Here is a 26609-nt window from a genome sequence, read left to right on the forward strand (position 1 = left end):
CGGTTAAAGGGGAGAGCCGAGAAAGCCCTTCTGCATTTGTCGCCAGGCTTTTTACCACTCCCTGGCCACAGTAACGATGTATTTGCCTCTCTAAAGGCCACACCGTTTCCCCCTTCGCCTCGTTACTCCTCAAAACCCCACGCGGCCACAGAGTCCAGACTTCCCCACCACCACCTTGCAGTGGCTCGCCCCAGTTTGACGCATTGCAGGGAAGCTCGGACCAATGGGCGCCACGCTCTCATTTCCGCCATGGGCCGGGCCCAATAGTGACGCGACTCACAGAGGGACGCGTCACGCACCGCCGCGCCGTGCCCCTCCGCCGAGGGGGAAAGTGGAGTGGGCCCGGGAGGCGGGGCGCGCGGCGAGGAAAAGTAGTCCGGCGGCGGGAGCGCGCGCGCGCGCGCCCGGTGGCAAATCCAGTTCCTGTGCAGGGTGGGGACGAGAGATTCGCGGTCCCGTTGGTGTGGAGCTGGGCGCGGAGGGATCCGTGGGAGCCGCAGTGCGGCGGCGCGCGGGCCGGGTGGGGCGGGGCCGAGCGAGGCAGGGCGCGCGCGGCGGCCGTTGAGGGACCGTTGGGGCGGGCGGTGGCGGCGGCGGCGCGCGCGCTGCGGGCAGTGAGTGTGGAGGCGCGGACGCGCGGCGGAGCTGGAACTGCTGCAGCTGCTGCCGCCGCCGGAGGAACCTTGATCTCCGTGCTCCGGACACCCCGGACCTCGCCATGGTGAGTGAGGCTGGGTGGCTGCCGAGGCTGCGGGCTCTGAGGCGGGCTTAGCGGGGCAGGACCCCTGAGGGGGCGACGGAGCCCAGAGTGGGGGGCGTCCGGGCCCGGCGAGAGCCTCGGGACCGCTTTCTACCCCCGTTGTTGGGGGCCGTTGAACCCAGAGCGGGACGTCTGGATCCCCAAAGGTTTCCAGAAGCGACTTTAGCACCAAATGAGATGTTTAAGCCCACAAATGGTTATCTGAGCCCTTAAATGGGACATTTGAACCCCGGATGGAGGATCGGGACCCTCAGTGGACCCGCTGAGGGAGGATCGGGACCGCTCAAAAGGATTTTGGACCCAGGATGGGGCGTTGAGTCTCAGAATGGAGGTGTTTGGACCCCAGGGGACGAAATGAGAAAGATGGGCTGGGGAGGGGAGCTATTTAGGCCCTGATGAAGGCTTTTGGTCCTGAGAGGATGCGGGGAACGAGGGACGAAGGGAGGCTGGGCTGCTCCTGGATGGGGTGGTGGAGGGTAGCTGGGCCTGGGCGGGGAGGGGCGACCCCTGGGCTCCTGTGGGGCAGAGGAGAGGGTCAGGGATGGGCGGTCACTTCTACAGATGAGACTCCCGAGGGTGGGGGAGGGTGGTCTCCAAAGCCCAGCACTGCAGAGGAGGAGGAGGATGAGGTGCAAGCTTACGGGAGGAAGAGCCTGGGGTGGGTGGCAGCGGAGATTAGAAGATGCTCTTGAAGGCTTCCGGACGGAGAAGGATCGGGGTCGTGGAGGTGGTGAAAAGGGATGGTGAGAGTGGGGCTTGCCAGTAGTCGGGAGACAGGGGCCCTTGGGGTTAATTTGGAAGTAGCTAGAAAAGGTTCCGAGGTTACTAGTGGGTTAAGACTGTTGCTCTAGAAAGACAGAATTTTTTAAGTGGGGTAAGAGTGTTGTGTTTGGGTCCATGAGAAGATGGATTTCCAAGGAGAGGAGTGGGGGAGCTTGGGTGGTTGGGAGGTGAGGTGGAGGGAGAAAATGAATGGCAGTCAGGGTGGGCCTAGGTTTGGGGGTGGATGTGGGTAGCACCCTGCCAGTCTCCAGGGACAGGCCAGGACAAAGAAAGCTCGGTGTGGATTGGGAGTGGGCTGCAGGGACCGGAGGAAGCTTTTCTACCGTCCTCCTTCCCCAGGAAGAACGTGGCTGGGCGGAAGGCACCGGGGCAGTGGGAGCAGGTGGGCGGAGCTGTTCGGGCCCCCATTGCGCACTGAAGCCTCATGAAATGGGGATGGAAGATCAAAGTTTGGGGTGCCTCGAATGAGCCAGCTTTTTCAAGCCTAGAAGCCTCACTCCGTTGCTGCCTTTTTCAGGCCAAGAGCACTGCCTTTTCCCAACAGGAGCGCCGGTTTTCTCATGATCCCCAGCCCCACGCACCATGCTGCACCTCCTCACTTGTGCCAAATGACAGTGCAGTACAGTGTGGCGTCGGTGACAATCAGATGCCTATTCCCGTGCCCTCGAGGTGGGGGCTGCAGAGCTTGATCAGAGAGTGCCTCTGGGGAGACCCCTTGATTGGCCTGAGGACCACTTGTTCCATTCAGGACCCTTACTGAGCGTGTCTGTTAATTCACAGTTAGGGCTTTGAGAGAAAACCAGCAGACTAGTTCTTTCCTACTCCCTGCCACCCACAACACCCACAGCCCCCCCCAGGCTGAGCCTGGGAACCGTGTGCAGCCATCCTCCCTGGCAAGGCTGGGGAGAACAGGCAGCCGCTGCCGTGTATCAGATCTCATACTTGCTGACACAGACCTGATGGCTCCTCTTGCCACTACCCCATTTTCCCCCAGCGGAACCTGGCTAAAGGGTCCCTGAAGCACTAGCAGGCCCCCTACCTCCAGAATAGGACCCAAGCTTTGGCCACAACTAGTTTCTCTTTCCGTTTGTAATCAGCAAGGTAGAGGTGGGACAAGTCACTGTTAACTGGCCTTGGACTTTGGCCTGAGCTCTGTGGCTCCTCCTTGGCCCGGGTGAGGGGCCCTGGCCTTGGTTTCTGATCTCATCTAACACTGCTCTCTGGCATTGGCTGGGGGCTGGGGCAAGGCAGAGAAATCATACCCTCTTCCCTCCCCCACCTCATGTTTTTTTTTCTTGTCCAGCCCCTTGCTGGAGCCTAAGATGAAGGATAAGGAAGCAGGAGACCAGCTGAGTTATTTTGGAAACAGTTTTTGTTGAAAGTTTAGTCTTCAGGTCTAGAAGGGGAAGAAACCTTGAGCAAGGATCAATGATCTCTTCTTAGGCAGTCGGTTTTCTGGGCAGCAGCCTTGCTTGAGATCTGTACCTTTCCTTGACCAAGCAGGGAAGTGGGTTTCCAACATGGGAGAGAGAGCGTCTGACAGGCCCTCCATGCAGAGCCACGCCTATTTGCAGCAACCCTGTGACAACTGAACATGGCAGTGCCTTGTCTGCATCTTCCAGTCTTTTGGTGGAGACTGGCAAACGCTGGCCTTCAGAGCTGCTCGGGGCAGTCTGCAGCCTGTCACAGCCTCCTCGCCCCCACCCCCAGCCCCTTATAGTGGTGCCCAAAGGTCGGGGGAGTTGGACTTCTTGCAGGGCGGAGCAGTGGGGTGGGAAGGCCCTGACTGGGCTCGCTTTTTCCATTCTAGGCCAGGGGAAAGAATGAAAAGCAGATGGGATGGCAGCCGCCTCCCCACACTGCTGCCCTCCTCTCTGTTCTTCCCCTGCCCCTCCCCAGGCATTGCCTGGCCTCGGTAACCAGAAGCTCGTCCTCCCTTCTCACTTTCCCCAAGCCTCTTCCTCAGGTGTCAGGACCTAAGGGATGGCCCCAGGCTTTTTTGCTGATGGTGGGAGGTGGGGGGTGGGTGGAGCAAGGGGCTCTTAGGCCTGGGGCTGCCAGGTTGGCATTTAGGAGCCCAACCACCCTGTCTTTTTTGAAGGCAATGCAGAAGAATCTTCATTTGGCCTCCCCACCTCCCCTTTACACTTTGGACTTTTCCAGAAAGTGCATGTGTGCCATTTTCCTTCTTTACCTTCCTCTTTCTCCCTCCCTCAGCCCTCTCCCCTCTGCGATCATCACTTTGATTACCCCTCCCATTCTGCCTATTTGGAACTTGGCCTCAAGTTCCTCTTCCCTTAGTTTTTTGGGGGTTTTTTTGTTTTGTTTTGTTTTTTTCTAACTTTTTTAGATCAGTGATTGTTACTATTTGGGACGGGGGTGGGGAATGGGGAGGCAGGCGGTGGTTTGTTCCTAGCCTCTGGAACCTCTCAGTAGAATACTGCAAATTCACATAATAATAGTTTGCTTCCATTTCTGAGGCTCTCAGACTCAAGACTAGAACCTGCTGTAGACTTGGAGCCCCTTTCCCTGATTGTGAAAGGAAGGGGAACAGACCCACCGTGGTCCTGGGATGATGGTGCCTTCTTAACAGCATCAGCAAAAACCAGGAAAATGTGTCTTTTGGCTGCTAAAGCTAAATGTTGGGATTCAGCCTCCCCAACCCCCGAGCCCAGCTCCTGCCCCTTAGGATCACTATGCCTGGCTGATGCCCAGCACACCAGTGCAGGAGAAGCCAGTCCCTGCATCTCCTCCCCACCCCCAAACCCCGCATGCAGCAAGGGCTGCCTGCCACCAACTGGCCAGTCCCCAGAGTGCCCAAGCTGGAAAGGGTTAAAAACTGCAGTGCAAGCTGACTTCAGTCCTCTGCTGCTGCCCGCCGCAGCTCTCTCCCTGACGTGTGTCCCTCCTGCCCAAAAGAAACACAACAGAATGGTGCCCTGTGCCCTCACTGTGCCCTCACTGTGCCCTCACTGTGCCCTCACTGTGCCCTCACTGTGCGCAGGCGGTGGGGCACCTGCCTCCAGCCTGACCAGAGTTCTTTAGGCGCTTGAGCAACTCGGGGCCGCCAGTTAGGAGAATTTTTGCCACTCGGGTCAGCTCTGCCTGAGCCAAGCGCCTCCAAATAGGTGACACAGAAACTAGCAGAGATAGCCCCAGACATCGTCCCTCTGCCCTACCCAAGGACTGGCCTGCTTCAGTTTGGAGCCTTCTAGAGCTTCTTGATGAGGCCTCCAGGGCAATCACTCCCTTCACTCAGCCTCTGGGGCTCCCACTGATGAGATGCAAACCTGTGCCGGCCATGCCAGCACCGCTGGTTTGGGGTTTGGGCAGGCATTTCTCCAGCCCCTGTGGCTCCCACATGCTGAGTTGAGATTGGAAGCCCGTGGGTCTGGGCCGCTTCATCGGGCCCTGCGTCCGGCAGGCCTGAGTGTCCAGCCAACCCTGGTACCCAGCTTTCTGAATCACCAGACTTGATCATCAGGCGCTGGCTCGGCCTCAGACCCTAACTCTGGCATGCTCCTCCCTGGCTTGGCAGGAATGCCATGTGGAGCTGGCCTCACTGGGGCCGGGGGCCTGGGCTGAGTGACGAAGATGCGTCCGTGCTGTCTGGCCTGGTGACTGACTTTCCCCTTCCTGCTTTTCCAGGCTGACCAGCTGACTGAGGAGCAGATCGCAGGTGAGTCTGCTATCCCCCTCATCTTAGCTCAGGAAAGCCTCCACATCCCCAGCCAAATCTTAGCCACCGAGAAGTGACATCTGATGGGTGAACCTCTGTATCCCTTGTGTCACCTAACACTATGCCTTGTGCCTAGAATGCTGATAAATGTGTGTAAGAGCACACCAGTGTCCCCATGACACCAAGCCCCATGGCCCTGAGACAGGCCTTTACCAGACACCAAAGGCTGTGTTCTTCTCCTGAGCCTGGGTCATCTAGGGGCTTGATAATCAGTGGCTGTAGGACGAACCCAACTCTCTCTCCCAGCTTCAGCCAGGTTGGCTTAGAAGGTGAGCTCCCTGCCTCCATGTGGGGCCTGCAGAGCTCCTGTCCCACTTTAGGAGCCACCCAGGAGCTGGCTCGTCACTCCCACCTCTGCACTTGCCTGCGCTTTGCACTTCCTTTCGCATGTGCCTGCGCCTGCCTGTTCTGCTGGCGGAAGTGCCTCCCCAGCGCTTGGCGTGGACAGCTCCTTCCCATCCCTTAGTTCAGATGTCCCCTCGGGGAGGCCTTCCCTGACCTCCACCTCAAGTACACAGCCTTCCTTTACTGTCCTTCACATCACTTTATTTTCTTTGTAACCTTTCTCGCTGTCTGAAATTATTTTCTTTTGTCTTCACCTGCTGTATGTCCTGTTACTAGATGTGAGTTCCATTGAGTTTGGGACTTGGTTTTGTTGGTCTCTGCTATAGCCTCAGTGCCTGCCTAGAACATAGTAGGTCCTCTGCAGACTTTTGCTGGCTAAACAATCATCTCTCTCTCAGCAAGCTGGAAGAAATCCCTGGATCCCATCTAATTCATTTTTCTAACCCCTCCAAAACCCCAGAAGGGTCAGCTACAGGAACTATTGTGTAATTATGGATCCGTGCCTGCCTACCCGCCCATACTGAGCTGCCCGCAGACAAAGAACAACTCTTGGTTTATCTCCATAGCCAGGGGCCAGCACACAGTAGACCAGAGGAGCGATCCAGAGAATGGGCGTCTGCTCCCCACCAGCTACCCAGCCCCCAGCTCTGCTGTCAGGTTCAGCCAGCTGTGTGACAAGTACTGAAGGCCCAGCTTCTGCAGTGGGAGAAGACAGGAATGGACTTGCCTTCTCTCCTTTCTCCCCCCAACCCCCACCACAGAATCACCTTTGCAGCTTCAAAATTTTGGTCCCAGGTCAAAATGGAGACCCCTGAGGAAAGCCAGAGGATGGCCCAGTTTAGTGATCATGAGCTCGGGGTGCCCCCATGACCCACTCCCTGCCCTCCCCAAGAACAACAAGGCCTCAGCACAGAGAGGTGCCAGCCTCCCCAAGGAGACTCTTGCCATGTCCCCAGGGCCAGAGGCTCAGGACCACAGCTGTCCAGCTGTGCATGTCCCTCCCAATGTACCTGCCACCCATCTCCCAACTCTGGCCTTGTGCAACATAAACAGTCTGCTTTTCATTCTGTCCCCATTAACAAAGTGTCCACCGCCTCACCCCAGCCCACACCCTCTGGGAATAGGCTGCCAGGCATCTGTTCTTTGAGGGCTTGGGGGTAGAGGAGCGCCAGGTGCCAAAATGGGCCCAGTAGGAGGGCAAGAGCCATGTGCTTCTCTCCCTGCTCCTGATGCGGCCCCAGCTGTGGCCTTCCCACTCAGCACCGCTAGCTCCTCATCCTCCTGGCTTGGCAGCGGTCCCCTCACTTTCCATCCCCCCACTCACCCCACGCACCGTCCGTCAGCCATGTTCTGCTGCCGACCACCCCCACGCTCACCACACACAGTGGCTCAGCTCCTCTGGAAGCTGGTAGCACCCACGGCAGGGAACAGGGCTGGCAGTCAGAAGGGAGTGGATGTCTGCGTTTCCTCTTCAGGCTGGCCAGAGGCATTCTGCAGCCTCCCCTCCTCGTCCCAGCCAACCAGCCCTGGCTAATACACTCAGATGAAGAATCCTTTCGGCTCTCATTCACTCCATGACTTTGGTCCATTTCACCATTTGAGGGAGAAGCCAAAGCCAGGGACCAAACAGACATGTAGAATCATCTAAGGACAGCTGTCAGACCGTTCTTCCCCACTGGCTTCACTGGCTGGCCAGAAAAACAGCTTTACCTAGCACAGTGTTGACGTTCAATAACTGTTGAATGAAGGTTGGAAGGGCTTTGCCCTGAGCACTGAGGACAGCGAACTGATTGCGTGGGACTTGAAGTCTGTCTCAGTTTCTTTAGTTGGGACTGACACCCTTGGCCTTCCTCCAGGGAAGGCGTCCAACATCCAGAGGTAAGGATTCTCCTGTGGGCCTTGTGACTTCTGACTCCTTCCCCTTCTTCCCCCAGAGTTCAAGGAGGCCTTCTCCCTCTTTGACAAGGATGGAGATGGCACTATCACCACCAAGGAGTTGGGGACAGTGATGAGATCCCTGGGACAGAACCCCACTGAAGCAGAGCTGCAGGATATGATCAATGAGGTGGATGCAGATGGTGAGCCCCACAGAGCGTGTGGGCAACCCCGCTCCTGGTCACCCCGAGTGACTGCAGGGAGCCTCCCTCAGGGTGATAGATGAGCCCGTATCTATCAGGGCCCAGGGTCATCTTCCAGGGCCCAAGCTGAGAGCATTCTCCATCCTTTCCCTACCTTCCAGGGAATGGGACCATTGACTTCCCAGAGTTCCTGACCATGATGGCCAGAAAGATGAAGGACACAGACAGTGAGGAGGAGATCCGAGAGGCATTCCGTGTCTTTGACAAGGTAAGCAACCCTCCGGGGCGGCTCTGAGACTGACCCCAGCCTTCAGGCAGACAGACAGAACTGGATCTGCGGAGCTACCACTTCCAGGAGGCCCAGGTCCCGGTGCCAGCCTCACTGCCAACCTGCTCTGCCACCTCAGGCAGCCTCCCTCACTGTGCTCACTGCCGAGGAATGGTGATGACAGCCACCCCTCTCACTGCCTCTCTCCCCGCCGGGAGAAGTGCCCAGTGAAAGCCTTTATCCCCAACCCCCAGGATGGGAACGGCTACATCAGCGCCGCAGAGCTGCGTCACGTAATGACGAACCTGGGGGAGAAGCTGACCGATGAGGAGGTGGATGAGATGATCAGAGAGGCTGACATCGATGGAGATGGCCAGGTCAATTATGAAGGTGAGTCCAGGCCAGGCTTGATCTCCCGAACAAGAAGAGAATCGCAGCTTCAGGTACAAGCCCCCAGATCCCTCATGTTGGGGAGGGCCGCTCACCACTCAGCCTGCCCGCCTGACCTCCTCTCTCTCTGCTTCACTCCACAGAGTTTGTACAGATGATGACTGCAAAGTGAAGGCCCCCCGGGCAGCTGGCGATGCCCGTTCTCTTGATCTCTCTCTTCTCGCGCGCGCACTCTCTCTTCAACACTCCCCTGCGTACCCCGGTTCTAGCAAACACCAATTGATTGACTGAGAATCTGATAAAGCAACAAAAGATTTGTCCCAAGCTGCATGATTGCTCTTTCTCCTTCTTCCCTGAGTCTCTCTCCATGCCCCCATCTCTTCCTTTTGCCCTCGCCTCTTCCATCCATGTCTTCCAAGGCCTGATGCATTCATAAGATGAAGCCCTCCCCACATCCCCTTGGGGAGCCTCTGCCCTCCTCCAGCCCGGGTGGCTCTCCTCCATTTTGGTTTGTTTCCTCTTGTTTGTCATCTTATTTTGGGTGCTGGGGTGGCTGCCAGCCCTGTCCCGGGACCTGCTGGGAGGGACAAGAGGCCCCCCCCAGGCAGAAGAGCATGCCCTTTGCCGTTGCATGCAACCAGCCCTGTGATTCCATGTGCAGATCCCAGCAGCCTGTTGGGGCAGGGGTGCCAAGAGAGGCATTCCAGAAGGACTGAGGGGCATTGAGGAATTGCGGCGTTGACTGGATGTGGCCCAGGAGGGGGTCAAGGGGGCCGACGCACAGAAGGGGACTGACAGTGGGCAACACTCGCATCCCACTGGCTGCTGTTCTGCAACCATCCGATTGGCTTTCTGAGGTTTGGCTGGGTGGGGACTGCTCATTTTGGCCACTCTGCAAATTGGACTTGCCCGCGTTCCTGAAGCGCTCTCGAGCTGTTCTGTAAATACCTGGTGCTAACATCCCATGCCGCTCCCTCCTCACGAAGCACCCACCGCCCTGAGGGCCCGTCCTAGGAATGGATGTGGGGATGGTCGCTTTGTAATGTGCTGGTTCTCTTTTTTTTTTTCTTTCCCCTCTATGGCCCTTAAAACTTTCATTTTGTTCAGAACCATGCTGGGCTAGCTAAAGGGTGGGGAGAGGGAAGATGGGCCCCGCCACGCTCTCAAGAGAACGCACCTGCAATAAAACAGTCTTGTCGGCCAGCTGCCCAGGGGACAGCAGCTACGGCAGCCTCTGCGTCCTGGTCCGCCAGCACCTCCCGCTTCTCTGTGGTGACTTGGTGCCGCTTCCTCACATCTGTGCTCCGTGCCCTCTTCCCTGCCTCCCCTTGCCCACCTGCCTGCCCCCATACTACCCCAGCGGAGAGCATGATCCGTGCCCTTGCTTCTGACTTTCGCCTCTGGGACAAGTAAGTCAATGTGGGCAGTTCAGTCGTCTGGGTTTTTTCCCCTTTCTGTTCATTTCATCTGGCTACCCCCACCCCTCCCCGCCCCCTGCTTCCCCTCACTGCCCAGGTCGATCAAGTGGCTTTTCCTGGGACCTGCCCAGCTTTGAGAATCTCTTCTCATCCACCCTCTGGCACCCAGCCTCTGAGGGAAGGAGGGACGGGGCATAGTGGGAGACCCAGCCAAGAGCTGAGGGTAAGGGCAGGTAGGCGTGAGGCTGTGGACATTTTCGGAATGTTTTGGTTTTGTTTTTTTTTAAACCGGGCAATATTGTGTTCAGTTCAAGCTGTGAAGAAAAATATATATCAATGTTTTCCAATAAAATACAGTGACTACCTGACTTGGTTCCTCCCCTCGTGTCTCAGTTTCTGGCCCGCCCCCCCGCCCCGCCAACCCCCACGCTGATTCCTTTGGCCCAGATGTGAAAGAGCCTCTCCTCCAAGCTGGCTCTGAAGCTGTGTCCGGTCAGTGCAGCCCAGTGGACGCCTCTGAACCACAGTTCTGATCCCAGCTAGACCACAGGGTCAAGGGCAGGGTCCTGTCCTGGAGATAGTCGCGCAAATGGACTGAAAGGGGAGTACAGAGAAGGCTGTCTGAGGCAGCCCCATCATGCACACAGAGAAGGGGTCAGCCCAGTCCAGTGGCAGGACTGTGCTGAGACCTACCTGAAAGATGGGCAGTCCCCTAGCTGGGTAGGGGAAGGAAGGGCGTTCCAGTTGAGGGGGACAACATGTATAGAAGTCCTGAGGCAAGAGGAGCCTGGACACCTAGGAACTGAAGGAAATCCAACGAGGCTGGGTGAGATCCCCGAGCAGCTTGGAGCCCAGCTGGGCGAAGAGAGGAAGGCAAGGGTGGGCCCTGCAGTGGGTGAGCCTCTTGATGCTTTGGGGAGAGGGATGGCATTCACTGCTGTAGCCTCACAGGCAGCCAAAACATTGCAAGTTTGGATCTGCAATGGTGAGAAAGGCATGTTCCTGAGCTCACAGGGAGGGCATGGGACTTGGTGTTGGTTTGAAGATTTGAAACAAAAAGCCCAAAACAATTGCAAACCACACAAGGCACAGTACAAACCACTATGTGGTCACAGCCAAATTACAAACCACAGGAAGCTCAACTTCCTCATGGCAAGTGGGGATGTGAGGAAGAAGCTGCCTTAACAGCACCTGGTGGCACATGCCTGTAAGCCTCCTCCTTTGGGAGGCTGAGGCAGGAGGATTACTTGATCCCAAGAGTTCAAGACCAGCCTGGGCAACATAGCAAGACCCTCCCAGTCCAGTGGGGCTATAGTGGAGGGATGGGTCAGAATCCTCAGGGGCTTTTCTCATTATCCCTTGGGGGCATGGAGAATGACAGGTTAATAAGCCTTGTCTTTAACTTCTGAGCTTCTCACACAACCACAGAAGCTGGGCAAGGGTGGAGCAGAGATAGAAGTCAGTGGAATGAAAAGAGGTCCTTCCACTCATCTGCACTTGGCCTCAGAAGGCAGGGGAAGCCTGGCCCAACCCCACAGCCTTCCTTGTGGCAGAGAGATCAGTCCCTGGCTGGGTTTTCCTGGTGCATCCCAGTCACCAGAGCCAGCGGCATGGGTGGAGACGTTGGGAGTGGCAAGCCATTTTCCAGAGCTCCAGCTTCTGGGCCCCCTTTTCCTGCCACGTGGTTGTGGCTTGGTAGTTGGTGGTGCAGTAAAGACAGTAGAGTGTAGTGGATAACAACTTGGGGTCTGGACACAAGCACCCGCCTTAGCCTTCCAGTTGCAGCACTTACCTGCCTTGAGGCCTTGGGGAGATGCCTTAGAGTTTCTGGACCTCAGTGACCCTGTCCACAAAATGGGGGTATAATGGTACCGGCCTCCTGAGCTGAGCTGAGGATTGGGTGAGCCTACAGGAAGGAGGAGGGCGTGCGGTGCTCAGGAAGTGTTCGGTGAGCACCTGCCACCATTGGCTGGGTGCTTCCTGCTTCGCGGACTGCCTTTGAATCTCTGCATCCATGAGCTCATCAGAGCCTTAAAGCAACCACTTGGGCTGGATGCCATTCATTCCCATTTTGCTGACCAGGAAACTGAGGCCCAGAGGAGTGAAGTCACTACTGCAAGGTTATAAAGTAGGAACAGAACCAGAATCTGAACCAGATCTAACCCTGAGGAGTCCAAGCACCCAACAGCTGGGCCTTAGGGTAAATGATAGTTTAAAAACAGACAGCCTTCAGGCAGGCCAGAGCCAGAGCCAGTGGAGAGGCCAGGCTGAGGCTGGTGTCCCAGTGGTGGGGTCTGAAATGGGAGCTGCCCCTTTAGCAGTCAGGGTACCCGGGGAAAATTCTGGTCTAGTAGTTGAGTCAAAGATGGGCTGTGGTTTCCCACAGGACTGGGCTCAAATTCCAGGTTGAGACTCACTCACAAGAATGAACCTTTGTGCTCACTAAGTCCCAAGGGGCCACCACTGCCACTTCAATAACCTTGGAGCAGCGATTTCACTTCCCTCAGCCTGCATTTACAAGTCTGCAAAATGGCAAATGATAATCTGTAAGGGAAGATGATACAAATATCCACCAGCTTGGGTTGTGTCAAACTTTTTTTTTTTTTAAGACAGAGTCTCACTCTGTTGCCCAGGCCGCAGTGCAATAGCGTGATCTCAGCTCACTGCAACCTCTGCCTCCCAGGTTCAAGCTATTCTCTTGCCTTCCTGCCTTGACCTCCCCAGTGGTTGGGATTACAGGCATGCACCACCACGCCTGGCTAATTTTTTTTTTTTTTGAGATGGAGTCCCACTCTTGTCTCCCAGGCTGGAGTGCAGTGGTGTGATCTTGGCTCACTGCAGCCTCCACCTCCCAGGTTCAAGTGATTCTCTTGCCTCAGCCTCTTGAGTAGGTGGGATTACAGGTGTCTACCACCACGCCTGGCTAATTTTTGTAGAGACAGGGTTTCACCATGTTGGCCAGGCTGGTCTCAAACTCCTGATCTCAAGTGATCCACCCGCCTTGGCCTCCCAAAGCTCTGGGATTACAGGTGTAAGCCCCCACGCCTGGCTTTTTTTTTTTTTTTTTTTTTTTTTGAGACGGAGTCTTACTCTGTCACCCAGGCTGGAGTGCAGTGGATCTCAGCTCACTGCAACCTCCACCTCCCAGGTTCAAATGATTCTCCTGCCTCGGCCTACCCAGTAGCTGGGATAACAGGTGCCCACCACCATGCCTGGCTAATTTTTGTATTTTTATTTATTTATTTTTTTGAGACGGCGTCTCGCTCTGTCGCCCAGGCTGGAGTGCAGTGGCCGGATCTCAGCTCACTGCAAGCTCCACCTCCCGGACTTACGCCATTCTCCTGCCTCAGCCTCCCGAGTAGCTGGGACTACAGGCGCCCACCACCTTGCCCAGCTAATTTTTTGTATTTTTCGGTAGAAATGGAGTTTCACCGTGTTTGCCAGGATGGTCTCGATCTCCTGACCTCGTGATCCGCCCGCCTCGGCCTCCCAAAGTGCTGGGATTACAGGCTTGAGCCACCGCGCCCGGCCTATTTTTTGTATTTCTAATTTTATTTATTTGTTTATTTATTGAGACGGAGTCTCATACTGTTGTCCAGGCTGGAGTGCAGTGGTGCGATCTCGGCTCACTGCAACCTCCGCCTCCCAGGTTCAAACGATTTTCCTGCTTCAGCCACCTGAGTAGCTGGGATTACAGGCACACACCACCACACCTGGCTAATTTTTTGTATTTTTAGTAGAGACTGGGTTTCACTATGTTGGCCAGGCTGGTCTCGAACTCCTGACCTCGTCATCTGCCCGCCTCAGCCTCCCAAAGTGCTGAGATTGTAGGTGTGAGCCACCATGCCCAGCCTGCATTTTTTTTTTTTTTTTTTTTTGAGATGGAGTTTTGCTCTTGTTGCCCAGGCTGTAGATCAGTGGTGCAATCTCAGCTTACTACAACCTCCACCTCCCAGGTTCAAGCGATTCTCCTGCCTCAGCCTCCCGAGTAGCTGGGATTACAGGTGCCTGCTACCACACTCAGCTAATTTTTGTATTTTTGGTAGAGACAGGGTTTCACCATGTTGGCCAGGCTGGTCTCCAATTCCTGACCTCAGATGACCTCAGTCTGCCTCAACCTCCTAAAGTGCTGGGATGCCAAACTCTCTCTCTCTTCCGCACCGCCCCCCTCCCCCCGCAGGCTGGAGTGCAGTGGCGTCATCTCGGCTCACTGCAACCTCTGCCTCCGGGGTTCAAGCAATTCTCCTGCCTCGGCCTCCTGAGTAGCTGGGATCGCAGGCGCGTGTCACCACGCCCCACTAATTTCTTTTGTATTCTCCCACCGCATCCCGGTACCCATGCTTCTCAGCTGCCTATCAGTAGTTTCCCCCTAGGGCCCTATGTTTTGAAAGACTTTTACTCCCAGACAGGCTACATTATTAAATAATCATGACTTCCCTTCCCATTTTTTATTAATCAAAGACCCATAGACCGCACTCAGCTTCTAATGGCCCCTGGGCAAGCACTGAGAGGCTCGGCTGCAGCCCAAAGCAGAGAAATGCCTGGACCGGGAGTCATTTCCAGTTCAGCCTCGCAGGTCTACTAGACCAGTTCAAAACCTGTCCTGAGAAAGTGACCAGACAAGGGGACATACCCAACCAGGGCCGCCTGAGGGCTCCCAAGGATCCCCTCACTTCCCAGAGAGTGGCTCTGGGGCCACTCCTGAGTGTCACTCCCAGTGTGACCAGCAGGTGGGGCAATGACCACGGAAGACCCTTAAGAGCTACAACTCCTAGGCCCAGCCCACGGCGTGTGTGTGTGCGTGTTTAAGTCCCATTTGTGGGTCAGGTCGGGTGCTAGGAAGAAGGGAATGAATAAAAAGAAATAAATCGTAAAATGAATCAAGTCCCTTTGAGTCCCCCGTTCCCAACACATCACTTCCTGAGCCCCACTCCAGACCAGGGCAGGCGCCTAGACCAGTCACCCTCTGTGTCTGCTGGTTTGAGCCAACTGCAGAAAAAAAATGTTCAAAACATACAGGGTGCGGGGGCTCACTCCTATAATCCCAGCACTTTGGGAGGCTGAGGTAGGTGGATCACCTGAGGTCAGGAATTTGAGACCAGCCTGGCCAACATAATGAAACCCCGTCTCTACTAAAAATACAAAAATTAGCCGGGCGGTAGTGGTGCGCACCTGTAGTCCCAGCTACTCAGGAGGCCAAGGCAGGAGAATCGCTTGAACCCGGAAGGGCAGAGGTTGCAGCAAGCTGAGATGGAGCCACTGCACTCCAGTCTAGGCAGCAGAATGAGACCCTGTCCGCCCCACCCCCGCCACAAAAAAAAGTTAGCCAGGTGTGGTGCTGGGCTCCTGTAATCCCAGCCAATCAAGAGGCTGAGGCCCAAGAATTGCTTGAACCTGGGAGGTGGAGGTTGCAGTGAGCTGAGATCGCGCCGCTGCATGCCTGGGTGACACAGCAAGACTCTGTCTCAAAAAACAAAACAAAACAAAACAAAAAACACAATAAAATATACAAATTTTAAAACAATACAGTACAATTATTTACGTAGCATTTGCACTGAATTAGGTGTTATAGGTAATCTAGAGATGAGTTAAGGTATAAAGAAGGACGTATGTAAGTTATATGCAAATATGACACCGTTGTATATAAGGAACTTGAGCATCTGCAGATTTTGGTATCCCAGGAAAGTCCTGGAGCCAATCCCCCAAGGATAATGAGGGACGACTGTCTATATTTCCACAGATCCTTGCACTGCGCCGCCTTAGTACAGCTCGTAATTTTGTATCTTAGCTGCTTATTATAAAACATTTTGTTTTTTAGAACAGAGTCTTGCTCTGTCACCCAGGCTGGAATACAGTGACATGATCATAGCTCACTGTAGAATCGACTTCCCGGACCCAAGCAATCCTCCCACCTCAACCTCCCAAGTCGCTGGGACTATAAGCGCGCACCACCACACCCACCTAGCTAATTTTTGTATTTTCTGTAGCGAAGAGGTTTCACCATATTGCCTAGCCTGCTCTTGAACTCCTGAGCTCAAGAGATCCACCTGCCTCAGCCTCCCAAAATGCTGGGATTACAGGCATGAGCCACTGCACCCGACCTTTGTAACACATTTTTATGTGATTATTCGGTCACCCAAGCGGATCATGAATGAGGTAGGGTCAAGGCTATGTCAGTCAGCACTATATTCCCAGTGGGCACAAGGCAGCCTCGGGTCCAGACCAGAGTAACTTAAGGGAATGTATGTTGAGTTAATGAATACACAGGAGGCTGAAGAAGGGAGGCATTAGATGCCCCAGTTGGAGGTGTAAGCACGACAGAAACGCTTTTTTTTTATTTTTTTGAGACGGAGTCTTGCTCTGTCGCCCAGGCTGGAGTGCAGTGGCGTGATCTCAGCTCACTGCAAGCTCTGCCTCCCGGGTTCAAGAGATTCTCCTGCCTCAGCCTCCCAAGTAGCTGGGAATGCAGGTACCTGCCACCACACCTAGCTAATTTTTGTATTTTTAGTAGAGATGGGATTTCACCATATTGGCCAGGTTGGTCTTGAACTCCTGACTTTGTGATTCGCCTGCACTGGCCTCCCAAAGTGCTGGGATTACAGGCGTGAGCCACTGCGCCTGGCCAGAAACATTTAACTTGGTTCACTTTCTTCTAAACCTCAGTTCCCCGATCAGCCATCTCCTCCTCCTGACCTCAGGTGATCCACCTGCCTTGGCCTCCCAAAGCTCTGGGATTACAGGTGTAAGCCACCACACCCTCCTGCCTAGACACCCCTCCATCCTGCTTCATGCCCACTCTGAGGACAGGGTTGTCTCCCCCACCGAACTCTGAGCTTCGGTAGGGCAGGGCTAGGTCTATCTCTGTCACTGCCATGTCACCAGCATCACAGGGACAAGCCCTGACATACAATAGTCCTTCAACAAGACCCTGCGGAGCAGGTGAGCAGACACATGTCCTTGCCATGGCAGGCTGCGGCCAGTGCCATCGTGCAGCCGAAAAAGTGCTGAGGGCCTTCGAGGGAGATTGGTTGCGTCTTTAAGGAAGAAAAATGTAAGAAAGAATTTGAAGAGCAAGGGTGTCTTTGATGGATGGAAAAGGGAAAAAGACAGTTACAGGAAGAGTGAGCTCAATAAGCAAAGATGCGGGGACCCAAAATGTCATGGCCTCTTGAGGGAAACCACAGTCATCTGATGTGGCCTCAGTCAAGGCCTGCAGGGGAGTGGGAGTGCGGGGGCTGGCCTGGAGCCTCCAGGTGGTGCCTGAGCCCTGGGAGCTTTCAAAAGCTGGCAGTGACTGCCATATAGAGCTCTACGGACAGGACCCGGGCAGCTGGCAGAGCGGATGAACTTGGGCAGTCAGGGGCCAGGATCCCAGCTAGGAGGAGTTTCCAAATCACCCCCGAGGGGCAAAGGGTCCATGGGGGGCATTGTCTGAAAACCTCTGGCCTGTTAGTGTAGACATCCAGGTCAGAGGTGGGGTGAGGGGAAGGGGTCTGCAGTAAACAGTGATGATATGTCAGGCCTTGGTGGGGGGTAAGAGCCTGCAGAACCCCAGCCTCTACATTGCATCCTTACCTTCCTTTAATCCTCATCTGAAAAATGGAAATGAGAGCAGCGCCCACCACAGGCAAGGATGCTGTGGTTCCAACGCTCAGCTCTGCCGGGTATATAGTGAGACCTCAGAGGTCAGATGGGTGGAACTGACCCACCTCTGGGGGTGACACAGAGAGAGGAGGTGAGCACTCCTCAATGCCCTTCTCCAGAACCCCCCACCCCTTCCTCACCAGCCTCTGTTGGGGGTAGGAGGATTGGCCAAGGTTTGGCCAGTCTTGGTGACAAAGTCAGGTCCCAATCATGTTTGTCAACCTGTTGTGTTTTGTTTTTAACAAGTGGATTTTTTTTTTTTTTTTGAGACAGAGTCTTGCTCTGTGGCCCAGACTGGAGTGACCATCTCGGCTCACTGTAACCTCCGCCTCCCAGGTTCAAGAAAGTCTTGTGTCTCAGCCTCCTGAGTAGCTGGGACTACACGCATGTGCCACCACACCCAGTTAATTTTTGTATTTTTAGTAGAGATGAGGCTTCACCATGTTGTCCCAGCTGGTCTCGAATGCCTAACCTCAGGTGATCCACCCACCTTGACCTCCCAAAGTGTGGGGATTACAGGCATGAGCCACCGTGCCTGGCCAACATTTTTTATTATTAAATTCAACCAATATAATAATTACTCTGCAAGGCTGCTATAGGGGCCGGGCGCGGTGGCTCACCCCTGTAATCCCAGCACTTTGGGAGGCTGAGGCGGGTGGATCACGAGGTTAGGAGATTGAGATCATCCTGGCTAACACGGTGAAACCCTGTCTCTACTAAAAATACAAAAAATTAGCCAGGCATGGTGGCGGGCGCCTGTAGTCCCAGCTACTCTGGAGGCTGAGGCAGGAGAATGGTGTGAATTCAGGAGGCAGAGCTTGCAGTGAGCCAAGATCGGGCCACTGCACTACAGCCTGGGCTACAGAGCGAGACTCCATCTCAAAAAATTAAAAAATTAAAAAAAAAAAAAAGACTGCTATAAAAGGTTCTAAATACTTCACTGTTGTTTTTTTTTTTTTCAGTACCACATTTAGTTTTTTCTTTGAGACAGTCTCGTTCTGTCACCCAGGCTGGAGCTCAATGGTGCTGTCAGCTCACTGCAACCTCCACCTCCTGGGTTCAAGCAATTCTCATGGCTCAGCCTCCCAAATAGCTGGGATTACTGGTGCCCGCTACCATGCCTGGCTAATTTTTGTATTTTTAGTAGAGATGAGGTTTCACCATGTTGGCCAGGCTGGTCTCAAACTCCTGACCTCAGGTGATTCTCCTGCCTTGGCCTCCCAAAGTGTTGGGATTACAGGTGTGAGCCACCATGACCGGCCACCACCTGGCTAATTTTGTTTGTTATTATTTGTCGAAACGGGGTCTTGATACGTTGCCCAGGCTGGTCTTGAACTCCTGGACTCACGGGATCCTCCCGCCTCAGCCTCCCAACATGCTGGGATTACAGGTGGGAACCACCTTGCCCTGCCTACTTATTTAATTTTTTTACTTGCAGTAAGATACACATAACATAAAAGTTGCTATTTTAACCATTCAAAGTTACAATTCAGTGGCATTTAGTGCATTCACACTGTTGAGCAACCCTCACTACTATCCAATTCCAGGACATTTTCTTTTATTTATTTATTTTTTTTGAGACGGAGTCTCGCTCTGTCCCCAAGGCTGGAGTGCAGTGGCTCGATCTCGGTTCACTGCAAGCTCCACCTCCCGGGTTCCCGCCATTCTCCTGCCTCAGCCTCCCGAGTAGCTGGGACCACAGGCGCCCGCCACCTCCCCTGGCTAGTTTTTTGTATTTTTTAGTAGAGATGGGGTTTCACCGGGTTAGCCAGGATGGTCTCGATCTCCTGACCTTGTGATACGCCCGATTACAGGCTTGAGCCACCGCGCCTGGTCTGTTTTTAAATTGTATCTGCCCAAATAACAATAGCAACAGCTACAGCAATGGCAATCATAGTGACATTTCTTATGGGCTTTATTCCAAGCCCTGAGCTAACTTGCTTTTCGGAGGGAATTGCTTAATCCCCAAAGCCGCCGTGTAAACTAACTGCTAGATTATGACCAAAAGGAAACCAAGGTGTCCCCGAGTGGACAGACGGGCCTGCTCCACGCCCACGCCCACTCGCTGTGTGAGCCAGGACAGGTGGATTATCATCTCTGGACCTGGACTCCAACCTCCGTAGAAAGGACTTATTGCCAGGCGCAGAGGCTCCCGCCTGTAATCCAAGCATTTTGGGAGGCCAAGGTGGGAGGATCACTTGAGGTCAGGAGTTCGAGACCAGCCTGGCCAACGTGGCAAAATCCCATCTCTACTAAAAATACAAAAAAAAATTAGCCAGGGGTGGTGGTGCACACCTGTAATCCCAGCTACTCGGGAGGCTGGGGCAGGGGAATCGCTTGAACTCAGGAGGCGGAGTTTGCAGTGGGCCAATATGGTGCCATTGCACTCCAGCCTGGGCAACAGAGTGAGATTCCATCTCAAAAAATGAAAGGAAAGGAAAGGAAAGGAAAGGAAAGGAGAGGAAAGGAGAGGAAAGGAGAGGAAGGAGAGGAAAGGAGAAAGAGAGAGAGAAAGAAAGAGAAAGAAAGAGAAAGAAAGAGAAAGAAAGAAGAAAGAAGAAAGAAAGAAAGAAGGAAAGAAAGAGAGAGAGAGAGGAGAGAAAGAAAGAAAGAAAAAAAGAAAGAGAGAGAGAGGGAGGGAGGGAGGGAGGGAGGAAGGGCGCGGTGGCTCAAGCCTGTAATCCCAGCACTTTGGGAGGCCGAGACGGGTGGATCACGAGGTCAGGAGATCAAGACCATCCTGGCTAACACGGTGAAACCCCGTTCCTACTAAAAAGTACAAAAAACTAGCTGGGTGAGGTGGCGGGGCCTGTAGTCTCAGCTACTTGGGAGGCTGAGGCAGGAGAATGGCGTAAACCAGGGAGGCGGAGCTTGCGGTGAGCTGATATCTGGCCACTGCACTCCAGCTCGGGCGACAGAGTGAGACTCCGTCTCAAAAAAGGAGAGGAGGGGAGGGGAGGGGAGAGGAGGTGAAGAAAGAGAAAGAGGGAAGGAAGGAAGGAAGAAAGGAAGGGAGGAGGGAGGGAGGGAGGGAGGAAGGGCGCGGTGGCTCAAGCCTGTAATCCCAGCACTTGGGAGGCCGAGACGGGTGGATCACGAGGTCAGGAGATCAAGACCATCCTGGCTAACACGGTGAAACCCCGTTCCTACTAAAAAGTACAAAAAACTAGCTGGGTGAGGTGGCGGGCGCCTGTAGTCTCAGCTACTTGGGAGGCTGAGGCAGGAGAATGGCGTAAACCAGGGAGGCGGAGCTTGCGGTGAGCTGATATCTGGCCACTGCACTCCAGCTCGGGCGACAGAGTGAGACTCCGTCTCAAAAAAGGAGAGGAGGGGAGGGGAGGGGAGAGGAGGTGAAGAAAGAGAAAGAGGGAAGGAAGGAAGGAAGAAAGGAAGGGAGGGAGGGAGGGAGGGAGGAAGGAAGAAAGGAAAGAAGGGATTTATAATAGGTTGCCCTGTGGATGGAGTGAGAGGAAGCACCGCTCACCCCTGGAGGAGTTGGCTGCTGTTGTCCTCATGGGAGGCTCAGGCCTCACCTACCGTGCCCCTCTCCAAGTGTGGATTTTTTGTTTTAACACAGAGGGAGAGTGGGAAAGGGGAACTGGGACCGGCAGTGCAGTGGGGCTGGGTGGGGGGAGTTCCCACTCACCCTCCCCCACCCTAAACGCCTACTCACTTCCTTCCATGCTAGTCAGCTCACCCCTGAGCACTCTCCATCCTGGGCCTCTCTGAGGGCAGGGAGTGGTTATGAGAAGCGAGTGGGGTGGCAGGCTGGAGATCACCCCGGCAGGGCCCAGGGTGGAGCAGAGGCTTGTCCGTGTCCTTCACACCAGGCAATCAGCACTGCTGAATTTCAGGGGGAGGTTGAGGGTTTTTTGGTTTTTGTTTTTGAGACAGAGTGTCACTCTGTCACCCAGTGGCACGATCTCAGCTCACTGCAGCCTCAACCTCCCACGCTCAAGTGATCCTCTTGTCTCAACCTCCCTGGGAGCTGGGACTACAGGTGTGCACCACCACATCCAGCTAATTTTTAAAATTTTTTTGTAAAGACAAGTTCTCTATATATTGCCCAGGCTGGTCTCAAACTCCTGGGCTCAAGTGATCCTCCACCTGAACCTCCCAAAATGCTGGGATTACAGGCATGTGCTATGGTGCCCAGTCAAGTATGCGTTGAATGAATGAATGAATGAATGAATGAATGAAATCTTTGTGAGGGCTCCAAGGACACATAACATGAGGTCAGGCTCTGTAAGGAGGCATTTATTTATTCAGGACCCTGGAGACAGGCACAGGACTTAGGTTTTTGTTCTGGGGCAGTCCCCGGGATCCCCAGCCCCTACTCTTCATCTGCCAGCTTCTCCATCTGTCTCCCCGCCACCTGCACCCTCACAGTTCTCATCTCACAGCCCATCAAGCTAGGTGGAAGGTCTCAGGCCCTTTTGGTACCAAGCACATGTCCTGCGTTGTCACCCACGATGCAGCAGCCTCCCCTTCCTCCCGTTACCCCTTTGGGATGCCAGGGCTCCCAAGCCTGATGGGGGACCAGCGGCAAGGGAAGGCAGGGAGCTTTTCCAAGAACCCTGATTTTTGTGGAGCAGAGAGGAGCTGGCTCTTGGAGTGGCTTGGTAGAGGGGAGGGCCGTCCCCTGAGGACTTGGGGTGGGCAGCTGGTCCCCCTGAGTGGACGCAGATTGGAGCCAGCACCCAGACCAGGGCAGACCTGAGTGTACAGAAGCTGCTGGGAACTTCTCCGCCTGATAAATATTTAGACAGTGAGATGGATGGGGAATCCAGGGCCAGAGCAGGTCGGCCAGGCCACTGGCTATTTTGAGAGTACCATTCTTTCTGCGCTCCAGGATAAATGTTTCCTCTGTCCCGCACTCTCTTCCCAGAGCCAGCAGCGACTACCCTGCGCAGGAGAAACAGCAGCCAATCGGCCCCAGAATTTGGGGGCCGAGGTTCCAGCATCCACAGCCATCAGCCATGTCCCTCATTTTCTGGTTCCTGTCCCTCGAAGACAGGGATCACAGGGTCAGCTCCAAATGTCAGCAGAGGGAACAGGCAACATTGGCTTCTGCTTTGGACAACGCTCCCACCGTGCTGCCGCCGGACTGCTGTGTGAGAGGCAAGGGCGCCACCTGCCCCTCGCCCCAAGCCGACAAAGGCACCCAGCTCCCCTCCTTTCCCACAGGAGCAGAGGGGGCCCTTGGGTCCCTCCTCCCTGAGGTGAGGTGGGAAAGGGGTGTCTGCGAGTCGCCGTGGGCAGGCCCGAGGCACAGGCAGCAGACCCAGAGCTTGAGTCGCTGGAAAACAGCCTTGCGGAAAAGGATGAAGACCCAGGGGTCCAGGATGGGGTTGAAGGCGTAGAAGCGGAAGGCAAGGAGGTCCCCCATCTCACTGCTGCTGTCAGGGGCGACGGCCTGGGTGAAGCAGCGGATCTGAGGGCAGGGTGAGGGCGTCAAGAAGCACCCAGGAGTCCTCAGCCTCCCCAGCCTCCCCAGCCTGGCTCCCTCCTCCCACTCGCTTACCAGGGATGAGGTAAGGGTGGCATGTTAGAGGGGAAGGAGAGAAGATAAAAACTAAGTAACAAATGCATCTGGGGAACACAGGGAGAGAAAGTCCCAGGAAATTGCCAGAGATGCCTAAGGAGAGAGGAATGGGGGCCAGGTATATGGGTCCCCCCAACCTTAGAAGCTGGGAGGACCCCCAGGCTCCACAGATTTTTGAGTATAACATCCCTGCAAGAAGGCGACGCTGCCCAGCTGGGCCCCCTGAAACAGCTGCAGAGCTGTGGTGGTGCCTGTGTGTATCTGTCCACAGCATCTGAGTCTTTGAGTCAGGGTAACCCCCAAAAAAGATTTAAGGACCCCCAAGGCCGGGCGCGGTGGCTCAAGCCTGTAATCCCAGCGCTTTGGGAGGCCGAGACGGGCGGATCACGAGGTCAGGAGATCAAGACCATCCTGGCTAACACGGTGAAACCCCGTCTCTACTAAAAATACAAAAACTAGCCGGGCGAGGTGGCGGGCGCCTGTAGTCCCAGCTACTCCGGAGGCTGAGGCAGGAGAATGGCGAAAACCCGGGAGGCGGAGCTTGCAGTGAGCTGAGATCTGGCCACTGCACTCCAGTCCGGGCGACAGAGCGAGACTCCACCTCAAAAAAAAAAAAAAAAAGGACCCCCAATCCAGCCTGGCCTCTTGCATTTTACAGAAACAGAAACTGAGGCTCAGAAGAAAGGTGGCACGACCAGGTGTCACAGACACTGAGTAGGTACCGGGGTCTGTGCCACTCCCATTGGGGAGGGGCAGGACGGGAGTCCCCGCAGAAAACCGAGGTGCGGAGGCAAGGGTGGGGCCTGCTCTGAGGCAGAGGGGAGCCAGGTGAGTGGGAGATCAGGCTCTATAGTCGAAGGACCCAGGACCGAGACCAGGCTCTGTGTGACTGTGGGCGAGAGACACTGCCCCTCATCTGTAAAAACGGGGATGAGAGAGAACGTTCTCTTGGTTTCCTGCCAAATGCTGTGGAATGGGTGGCTGTGACCATTTTGAAAATTATCTTAGGAAGTATTTGTAAGCCACTAAGTACAAGGCAGGCATAGAGAAGCGCTCAATGAGTGGTGGGCTTTCATTACAGGGGTAAGGGAAGGATGGGGGATGCATCTTATTATGGGGGGTTCAGGATGCCTAAGCTGGGAGATAAGGTATCAGAAGTCAGATGCAGAAAGACTTCTCCAGAAAGCCAGGATCTGTCTGACTGGGGACCAAGCCTCTGTCTGATTTGTTTTTGCTTTCTTTGTTTTTGTTTTGGTCTTGCTCTGTCAGCTAGGCTGGGATGTAGTGGTGTAATCACAGCTCACTGCAGCCTCGACCTCCCAGGCTGGAGCAATCCTCCCACCTCAGCCTCCCAAGTAGCTGAGACCATAGGCACAGGCCATCATGCCAGGCTAATTTTTAAATATTTCATAGAGATGGGGTTTCACCATGTTGCCCGGGCTGTTCTCAAACCTCTAAGCTCAAGTGATCCTCCTGCCTCACCTTTCTTTTTCTTTTTTTTTTTTTCTTATTTATTTATTTATTTTTGAGATGGAGTCTCACTCTGTCACCCAGGCTGGAGTGCAGTGGCACGATCTCAGCTCCTTGCAACCTCCGCCTCCTGGGTTCAAGCGATTCTCCTGCCTCAGCCTCCCGAGTAGCTGGGACTTCAGGCACGTGCCACTACACCCGGCTACTTTTTATTTATGTATTTGTTGTATTTTTAGTAGAGACAGGGTTTCATCATTTTGGCCAGACTGGTCTCGAACTCCTGATCTCAAGTTATTCTCCCGACTCGGCCTCCCAAAGTGCTGGGATTACAGGCGTGAGCCACCGCATCCGGTCCTGCCTCGGCCTTTCTAAATGCTGGGATTACAGGCGTGAGCCACCATGCCCACGATGTCTGACTTCTTTTGAGCCTCAGTCTCCCCATCTGTGACATGGGCACAACCCACAGAGCTGCCCTCCTCCTCTCCCCACTCCCCCCCAGCTCCGGAGGGGACTCACCGTGAGAGGCAGGGAGCACACGGCCATGACCCCCGTCATGAGGGCCAGCAGGATCAGGTGGTCCACCTCGTCCTCTCCGGTGCGCGGGCGTGGACCCACCGAGCCTTGGTGGCGCTTCTGCTGGCGGTACATGCGGCAGAGGCTGAGGGTGACCGAGCCGTTGCACAGGAAGATGGCAGCCACCAGCAGGGCCACCAGGCCGGCGTAGGCCAGCGAGAAGGCGGCGCCGCCCGGGTGGGCCCAGCGCATGCGGAGGAAGCACCAGCTACCGGGGCAGTACTGCTGGTGTTGGCCCAGGCCCAGCAGGGGCAGTGCGCAGAAGAGGACGCAGAAGGCGTAGATGGCTGGCAGCGCCAGGCGGGCGCAGCGGGGCCCGTCCAGTTGCGCGTAGAGGTAGGGGTGGCTCAGCGCCAGGCAGCGCTCCACCGCCATGGCGAAGAGGATGAGCATGGACGCCAGGCCGAAGAAGGTCATGGCGAAGGCAAAGGCATCGCACAGCGCCGGGCCGCCCCGGGCCAGGCCCAGCAGGGAGCTGTTGCGCGCATAGGCCACGAACACGGCCGGGCTCAGGAAGCTGGTGCCCAGCAGGTCGGTGGCCGCCAGCCCGGTGACCAGCACCGCGAAGGCCGAGGGCCGCGCCGGTCGCCGCGCGTTCAGGATGCCCAGGGCCAGCCCGTTGCCCACCACGCCGGCCACGAACATCAAGGTGCTGGTGGCCGGCCCCACCGAGCCCCGCACGTAGGTGAGGTTCCTGCACGAATCCGCCATCCCAGGTCTGGGCTGGAGGGTTCCCAAGGTGGAAGGTGGGGGGTCAGAGGGAGCCAAGGCTCCCCCACCACCCAGCCCACTCTTATGTCCCTACTGGCCAGTCCTTTTGGCAGCTGGGGCCTCCCAGTCAACCCCTAGTTCTCCTGTGTATGTGTATGTAGTCCTCTCGCCTCTGGCTTCTCCAGTATCTCTCTCTCTCTCTCTCTGTCTCTCCCCGCCCTCCTATTTCTCTTTCTTTCTTTTCTTTTGAGAGTGAGTCTCACTCTGTTGTCTAGGATGGAGTGCAATGGCATGATCTTGGCTCACTGCAACCTCCACCTCCTGAGTTCAAGCGATTCTCCTGCCCCAGCCTCTGGAGTAGATGAGATTACAGGCACCCACTACCACGCCCAGCTAATTTTTGTATTTTTAGTAAAGATGGGCTTCCACCATGTTGATCAGGCTGGTCTCGAACTCCTGACCTCAGGTGATCTATCCACCTCAGCTTCCCAAAGTGTTGAGATTACAGGCGTGAACCACCATGGCTGGCACCCCCCCACCTTCTATTTCTTTCCTTCTCTAGCTCTGTTTCTGCCATTAAAGAGACAGAGAACATCCGGGCATCGCCAGTTCTTTCCTTCTCTGTCTCTCGGTCTCTTGCTGTTATCTCCCAGTCTCCGTCCCCTCCCTTGTCCTTGTCCTTCCCGTACCTTTCTCCCTCTAACCCCACACCCTCTACCCGCTCCTGCTCTGTGTTGCTGCTTCCCCAGCCCCTCACCGCACCTCTCCAGTCTTGCCCAGGCTCTCCTGTCCCGCGCGTCTGTCCCTCCACTTGCTCTGCTCCGTGTGTCTCTCGCTGCCTGTGTCGGTCTGTGTGTCAGCTTCTCCTTCCCTCCTCCCTCCTTC

At 55.2% G+C, this 26609-nt stretch overlaps 2 protein-coding genes across 2 annotated transcripts; one reads left to right on the top strand and one right to left on the bottom strand.

Moving 5' to 3' along the window:
• The first annotated feature begins 525 nt into the window (after positions 1–525).
• CALM3 (calmodulin 3) lies at positions 526–10149 on the top strand. Its single transcript, XM_033223765.1, has 6 exons — positions 526–721; positions 5192–5222; positions 7562–7705; positions 7867–7973; positions 8228–8363; positions 8507–10149. The coding sequence occupies exons 1-6, from the start codon at positions 719–721 to the stop codon at positions 8533–8535; spliced, it is 450 nt and encodes a 149-aa protein (XP_033079656.1). The 5' UTR covers positions 526–718; the 3' UTR covers positions 8536–10149.
• Positions 10150–21661: 11512 nt separating this feature from the next.
• On the bottom strand, positions 21662–26609 carry PTGIR (prostaglandin I2 receptor). The gene is made up of 3 exons (XM_033223767.1): positions 26487–26609; positions 24957–25736; positions 21662–22859 (listed from the first exon to the last, which is right to left on the bottom strand). The coding sequence occupies exons 2-3, from the start codon at positions 25722–25724 to the stop codon at positions 22467–22469; spliced, it is 1161 nt and encodes a 386-aa protein (XP_033079658.1). The 5' UTR covers positions 25725–25736; positions 26487–26609; the 3' UTR covers positions 21662–22466.

This window comes from Trachypithecus francoisi, unplaced genomic scaffold (assembly GCF_009764315.1).
Source record: "Trachypithecus francoisi isolate TF-2019V2 unplaced genomic scaffold, Tfra_2.0 Lachesis_group12, whole genome shotgun sequence".
Lineage (NCBI taxonomy): Eukaryota > Metazoa > Chordata > Mammalia > Primates > Cercopithecidae > Trachypithecus > Trachypithecus francoisi.

Excerpts from the sequence above, each read along its gene's own strand:
- PTGIR (XM_033223767.1), bottom strand. The coding sequence starts at position 25,724 with ATGGCGGATTCGTGCAGGAACCTCACCTACGTGCGGGGCTCGGTGGGG. Across the intron at positions 22,860-24,956 it reads TGTGCTCCCTGCCTCTCACG|ATCCGCTGCTTCACCCAGGC; the intron begins GTGAGTCCCCTC and ends CCCTGCCCTCAG.
- CALM3 (XM_033223765.1), top strand. Across the intron at positions 7,706-7,866 it reads CAATGAGGTGGATGCAGATG|GGAATGGGACCATTGACTTC; the intron begins GTGAGCCCCACA and ends CCTACCTTCCAG. Across the intron at positions 7,974-8,227 it reads CATTCCGTGTCTTTGACAAG|GATGGGAACGGCTACATCAG; the intron begins GTAAGCAACCCT and ends CCCAACCCCCAG.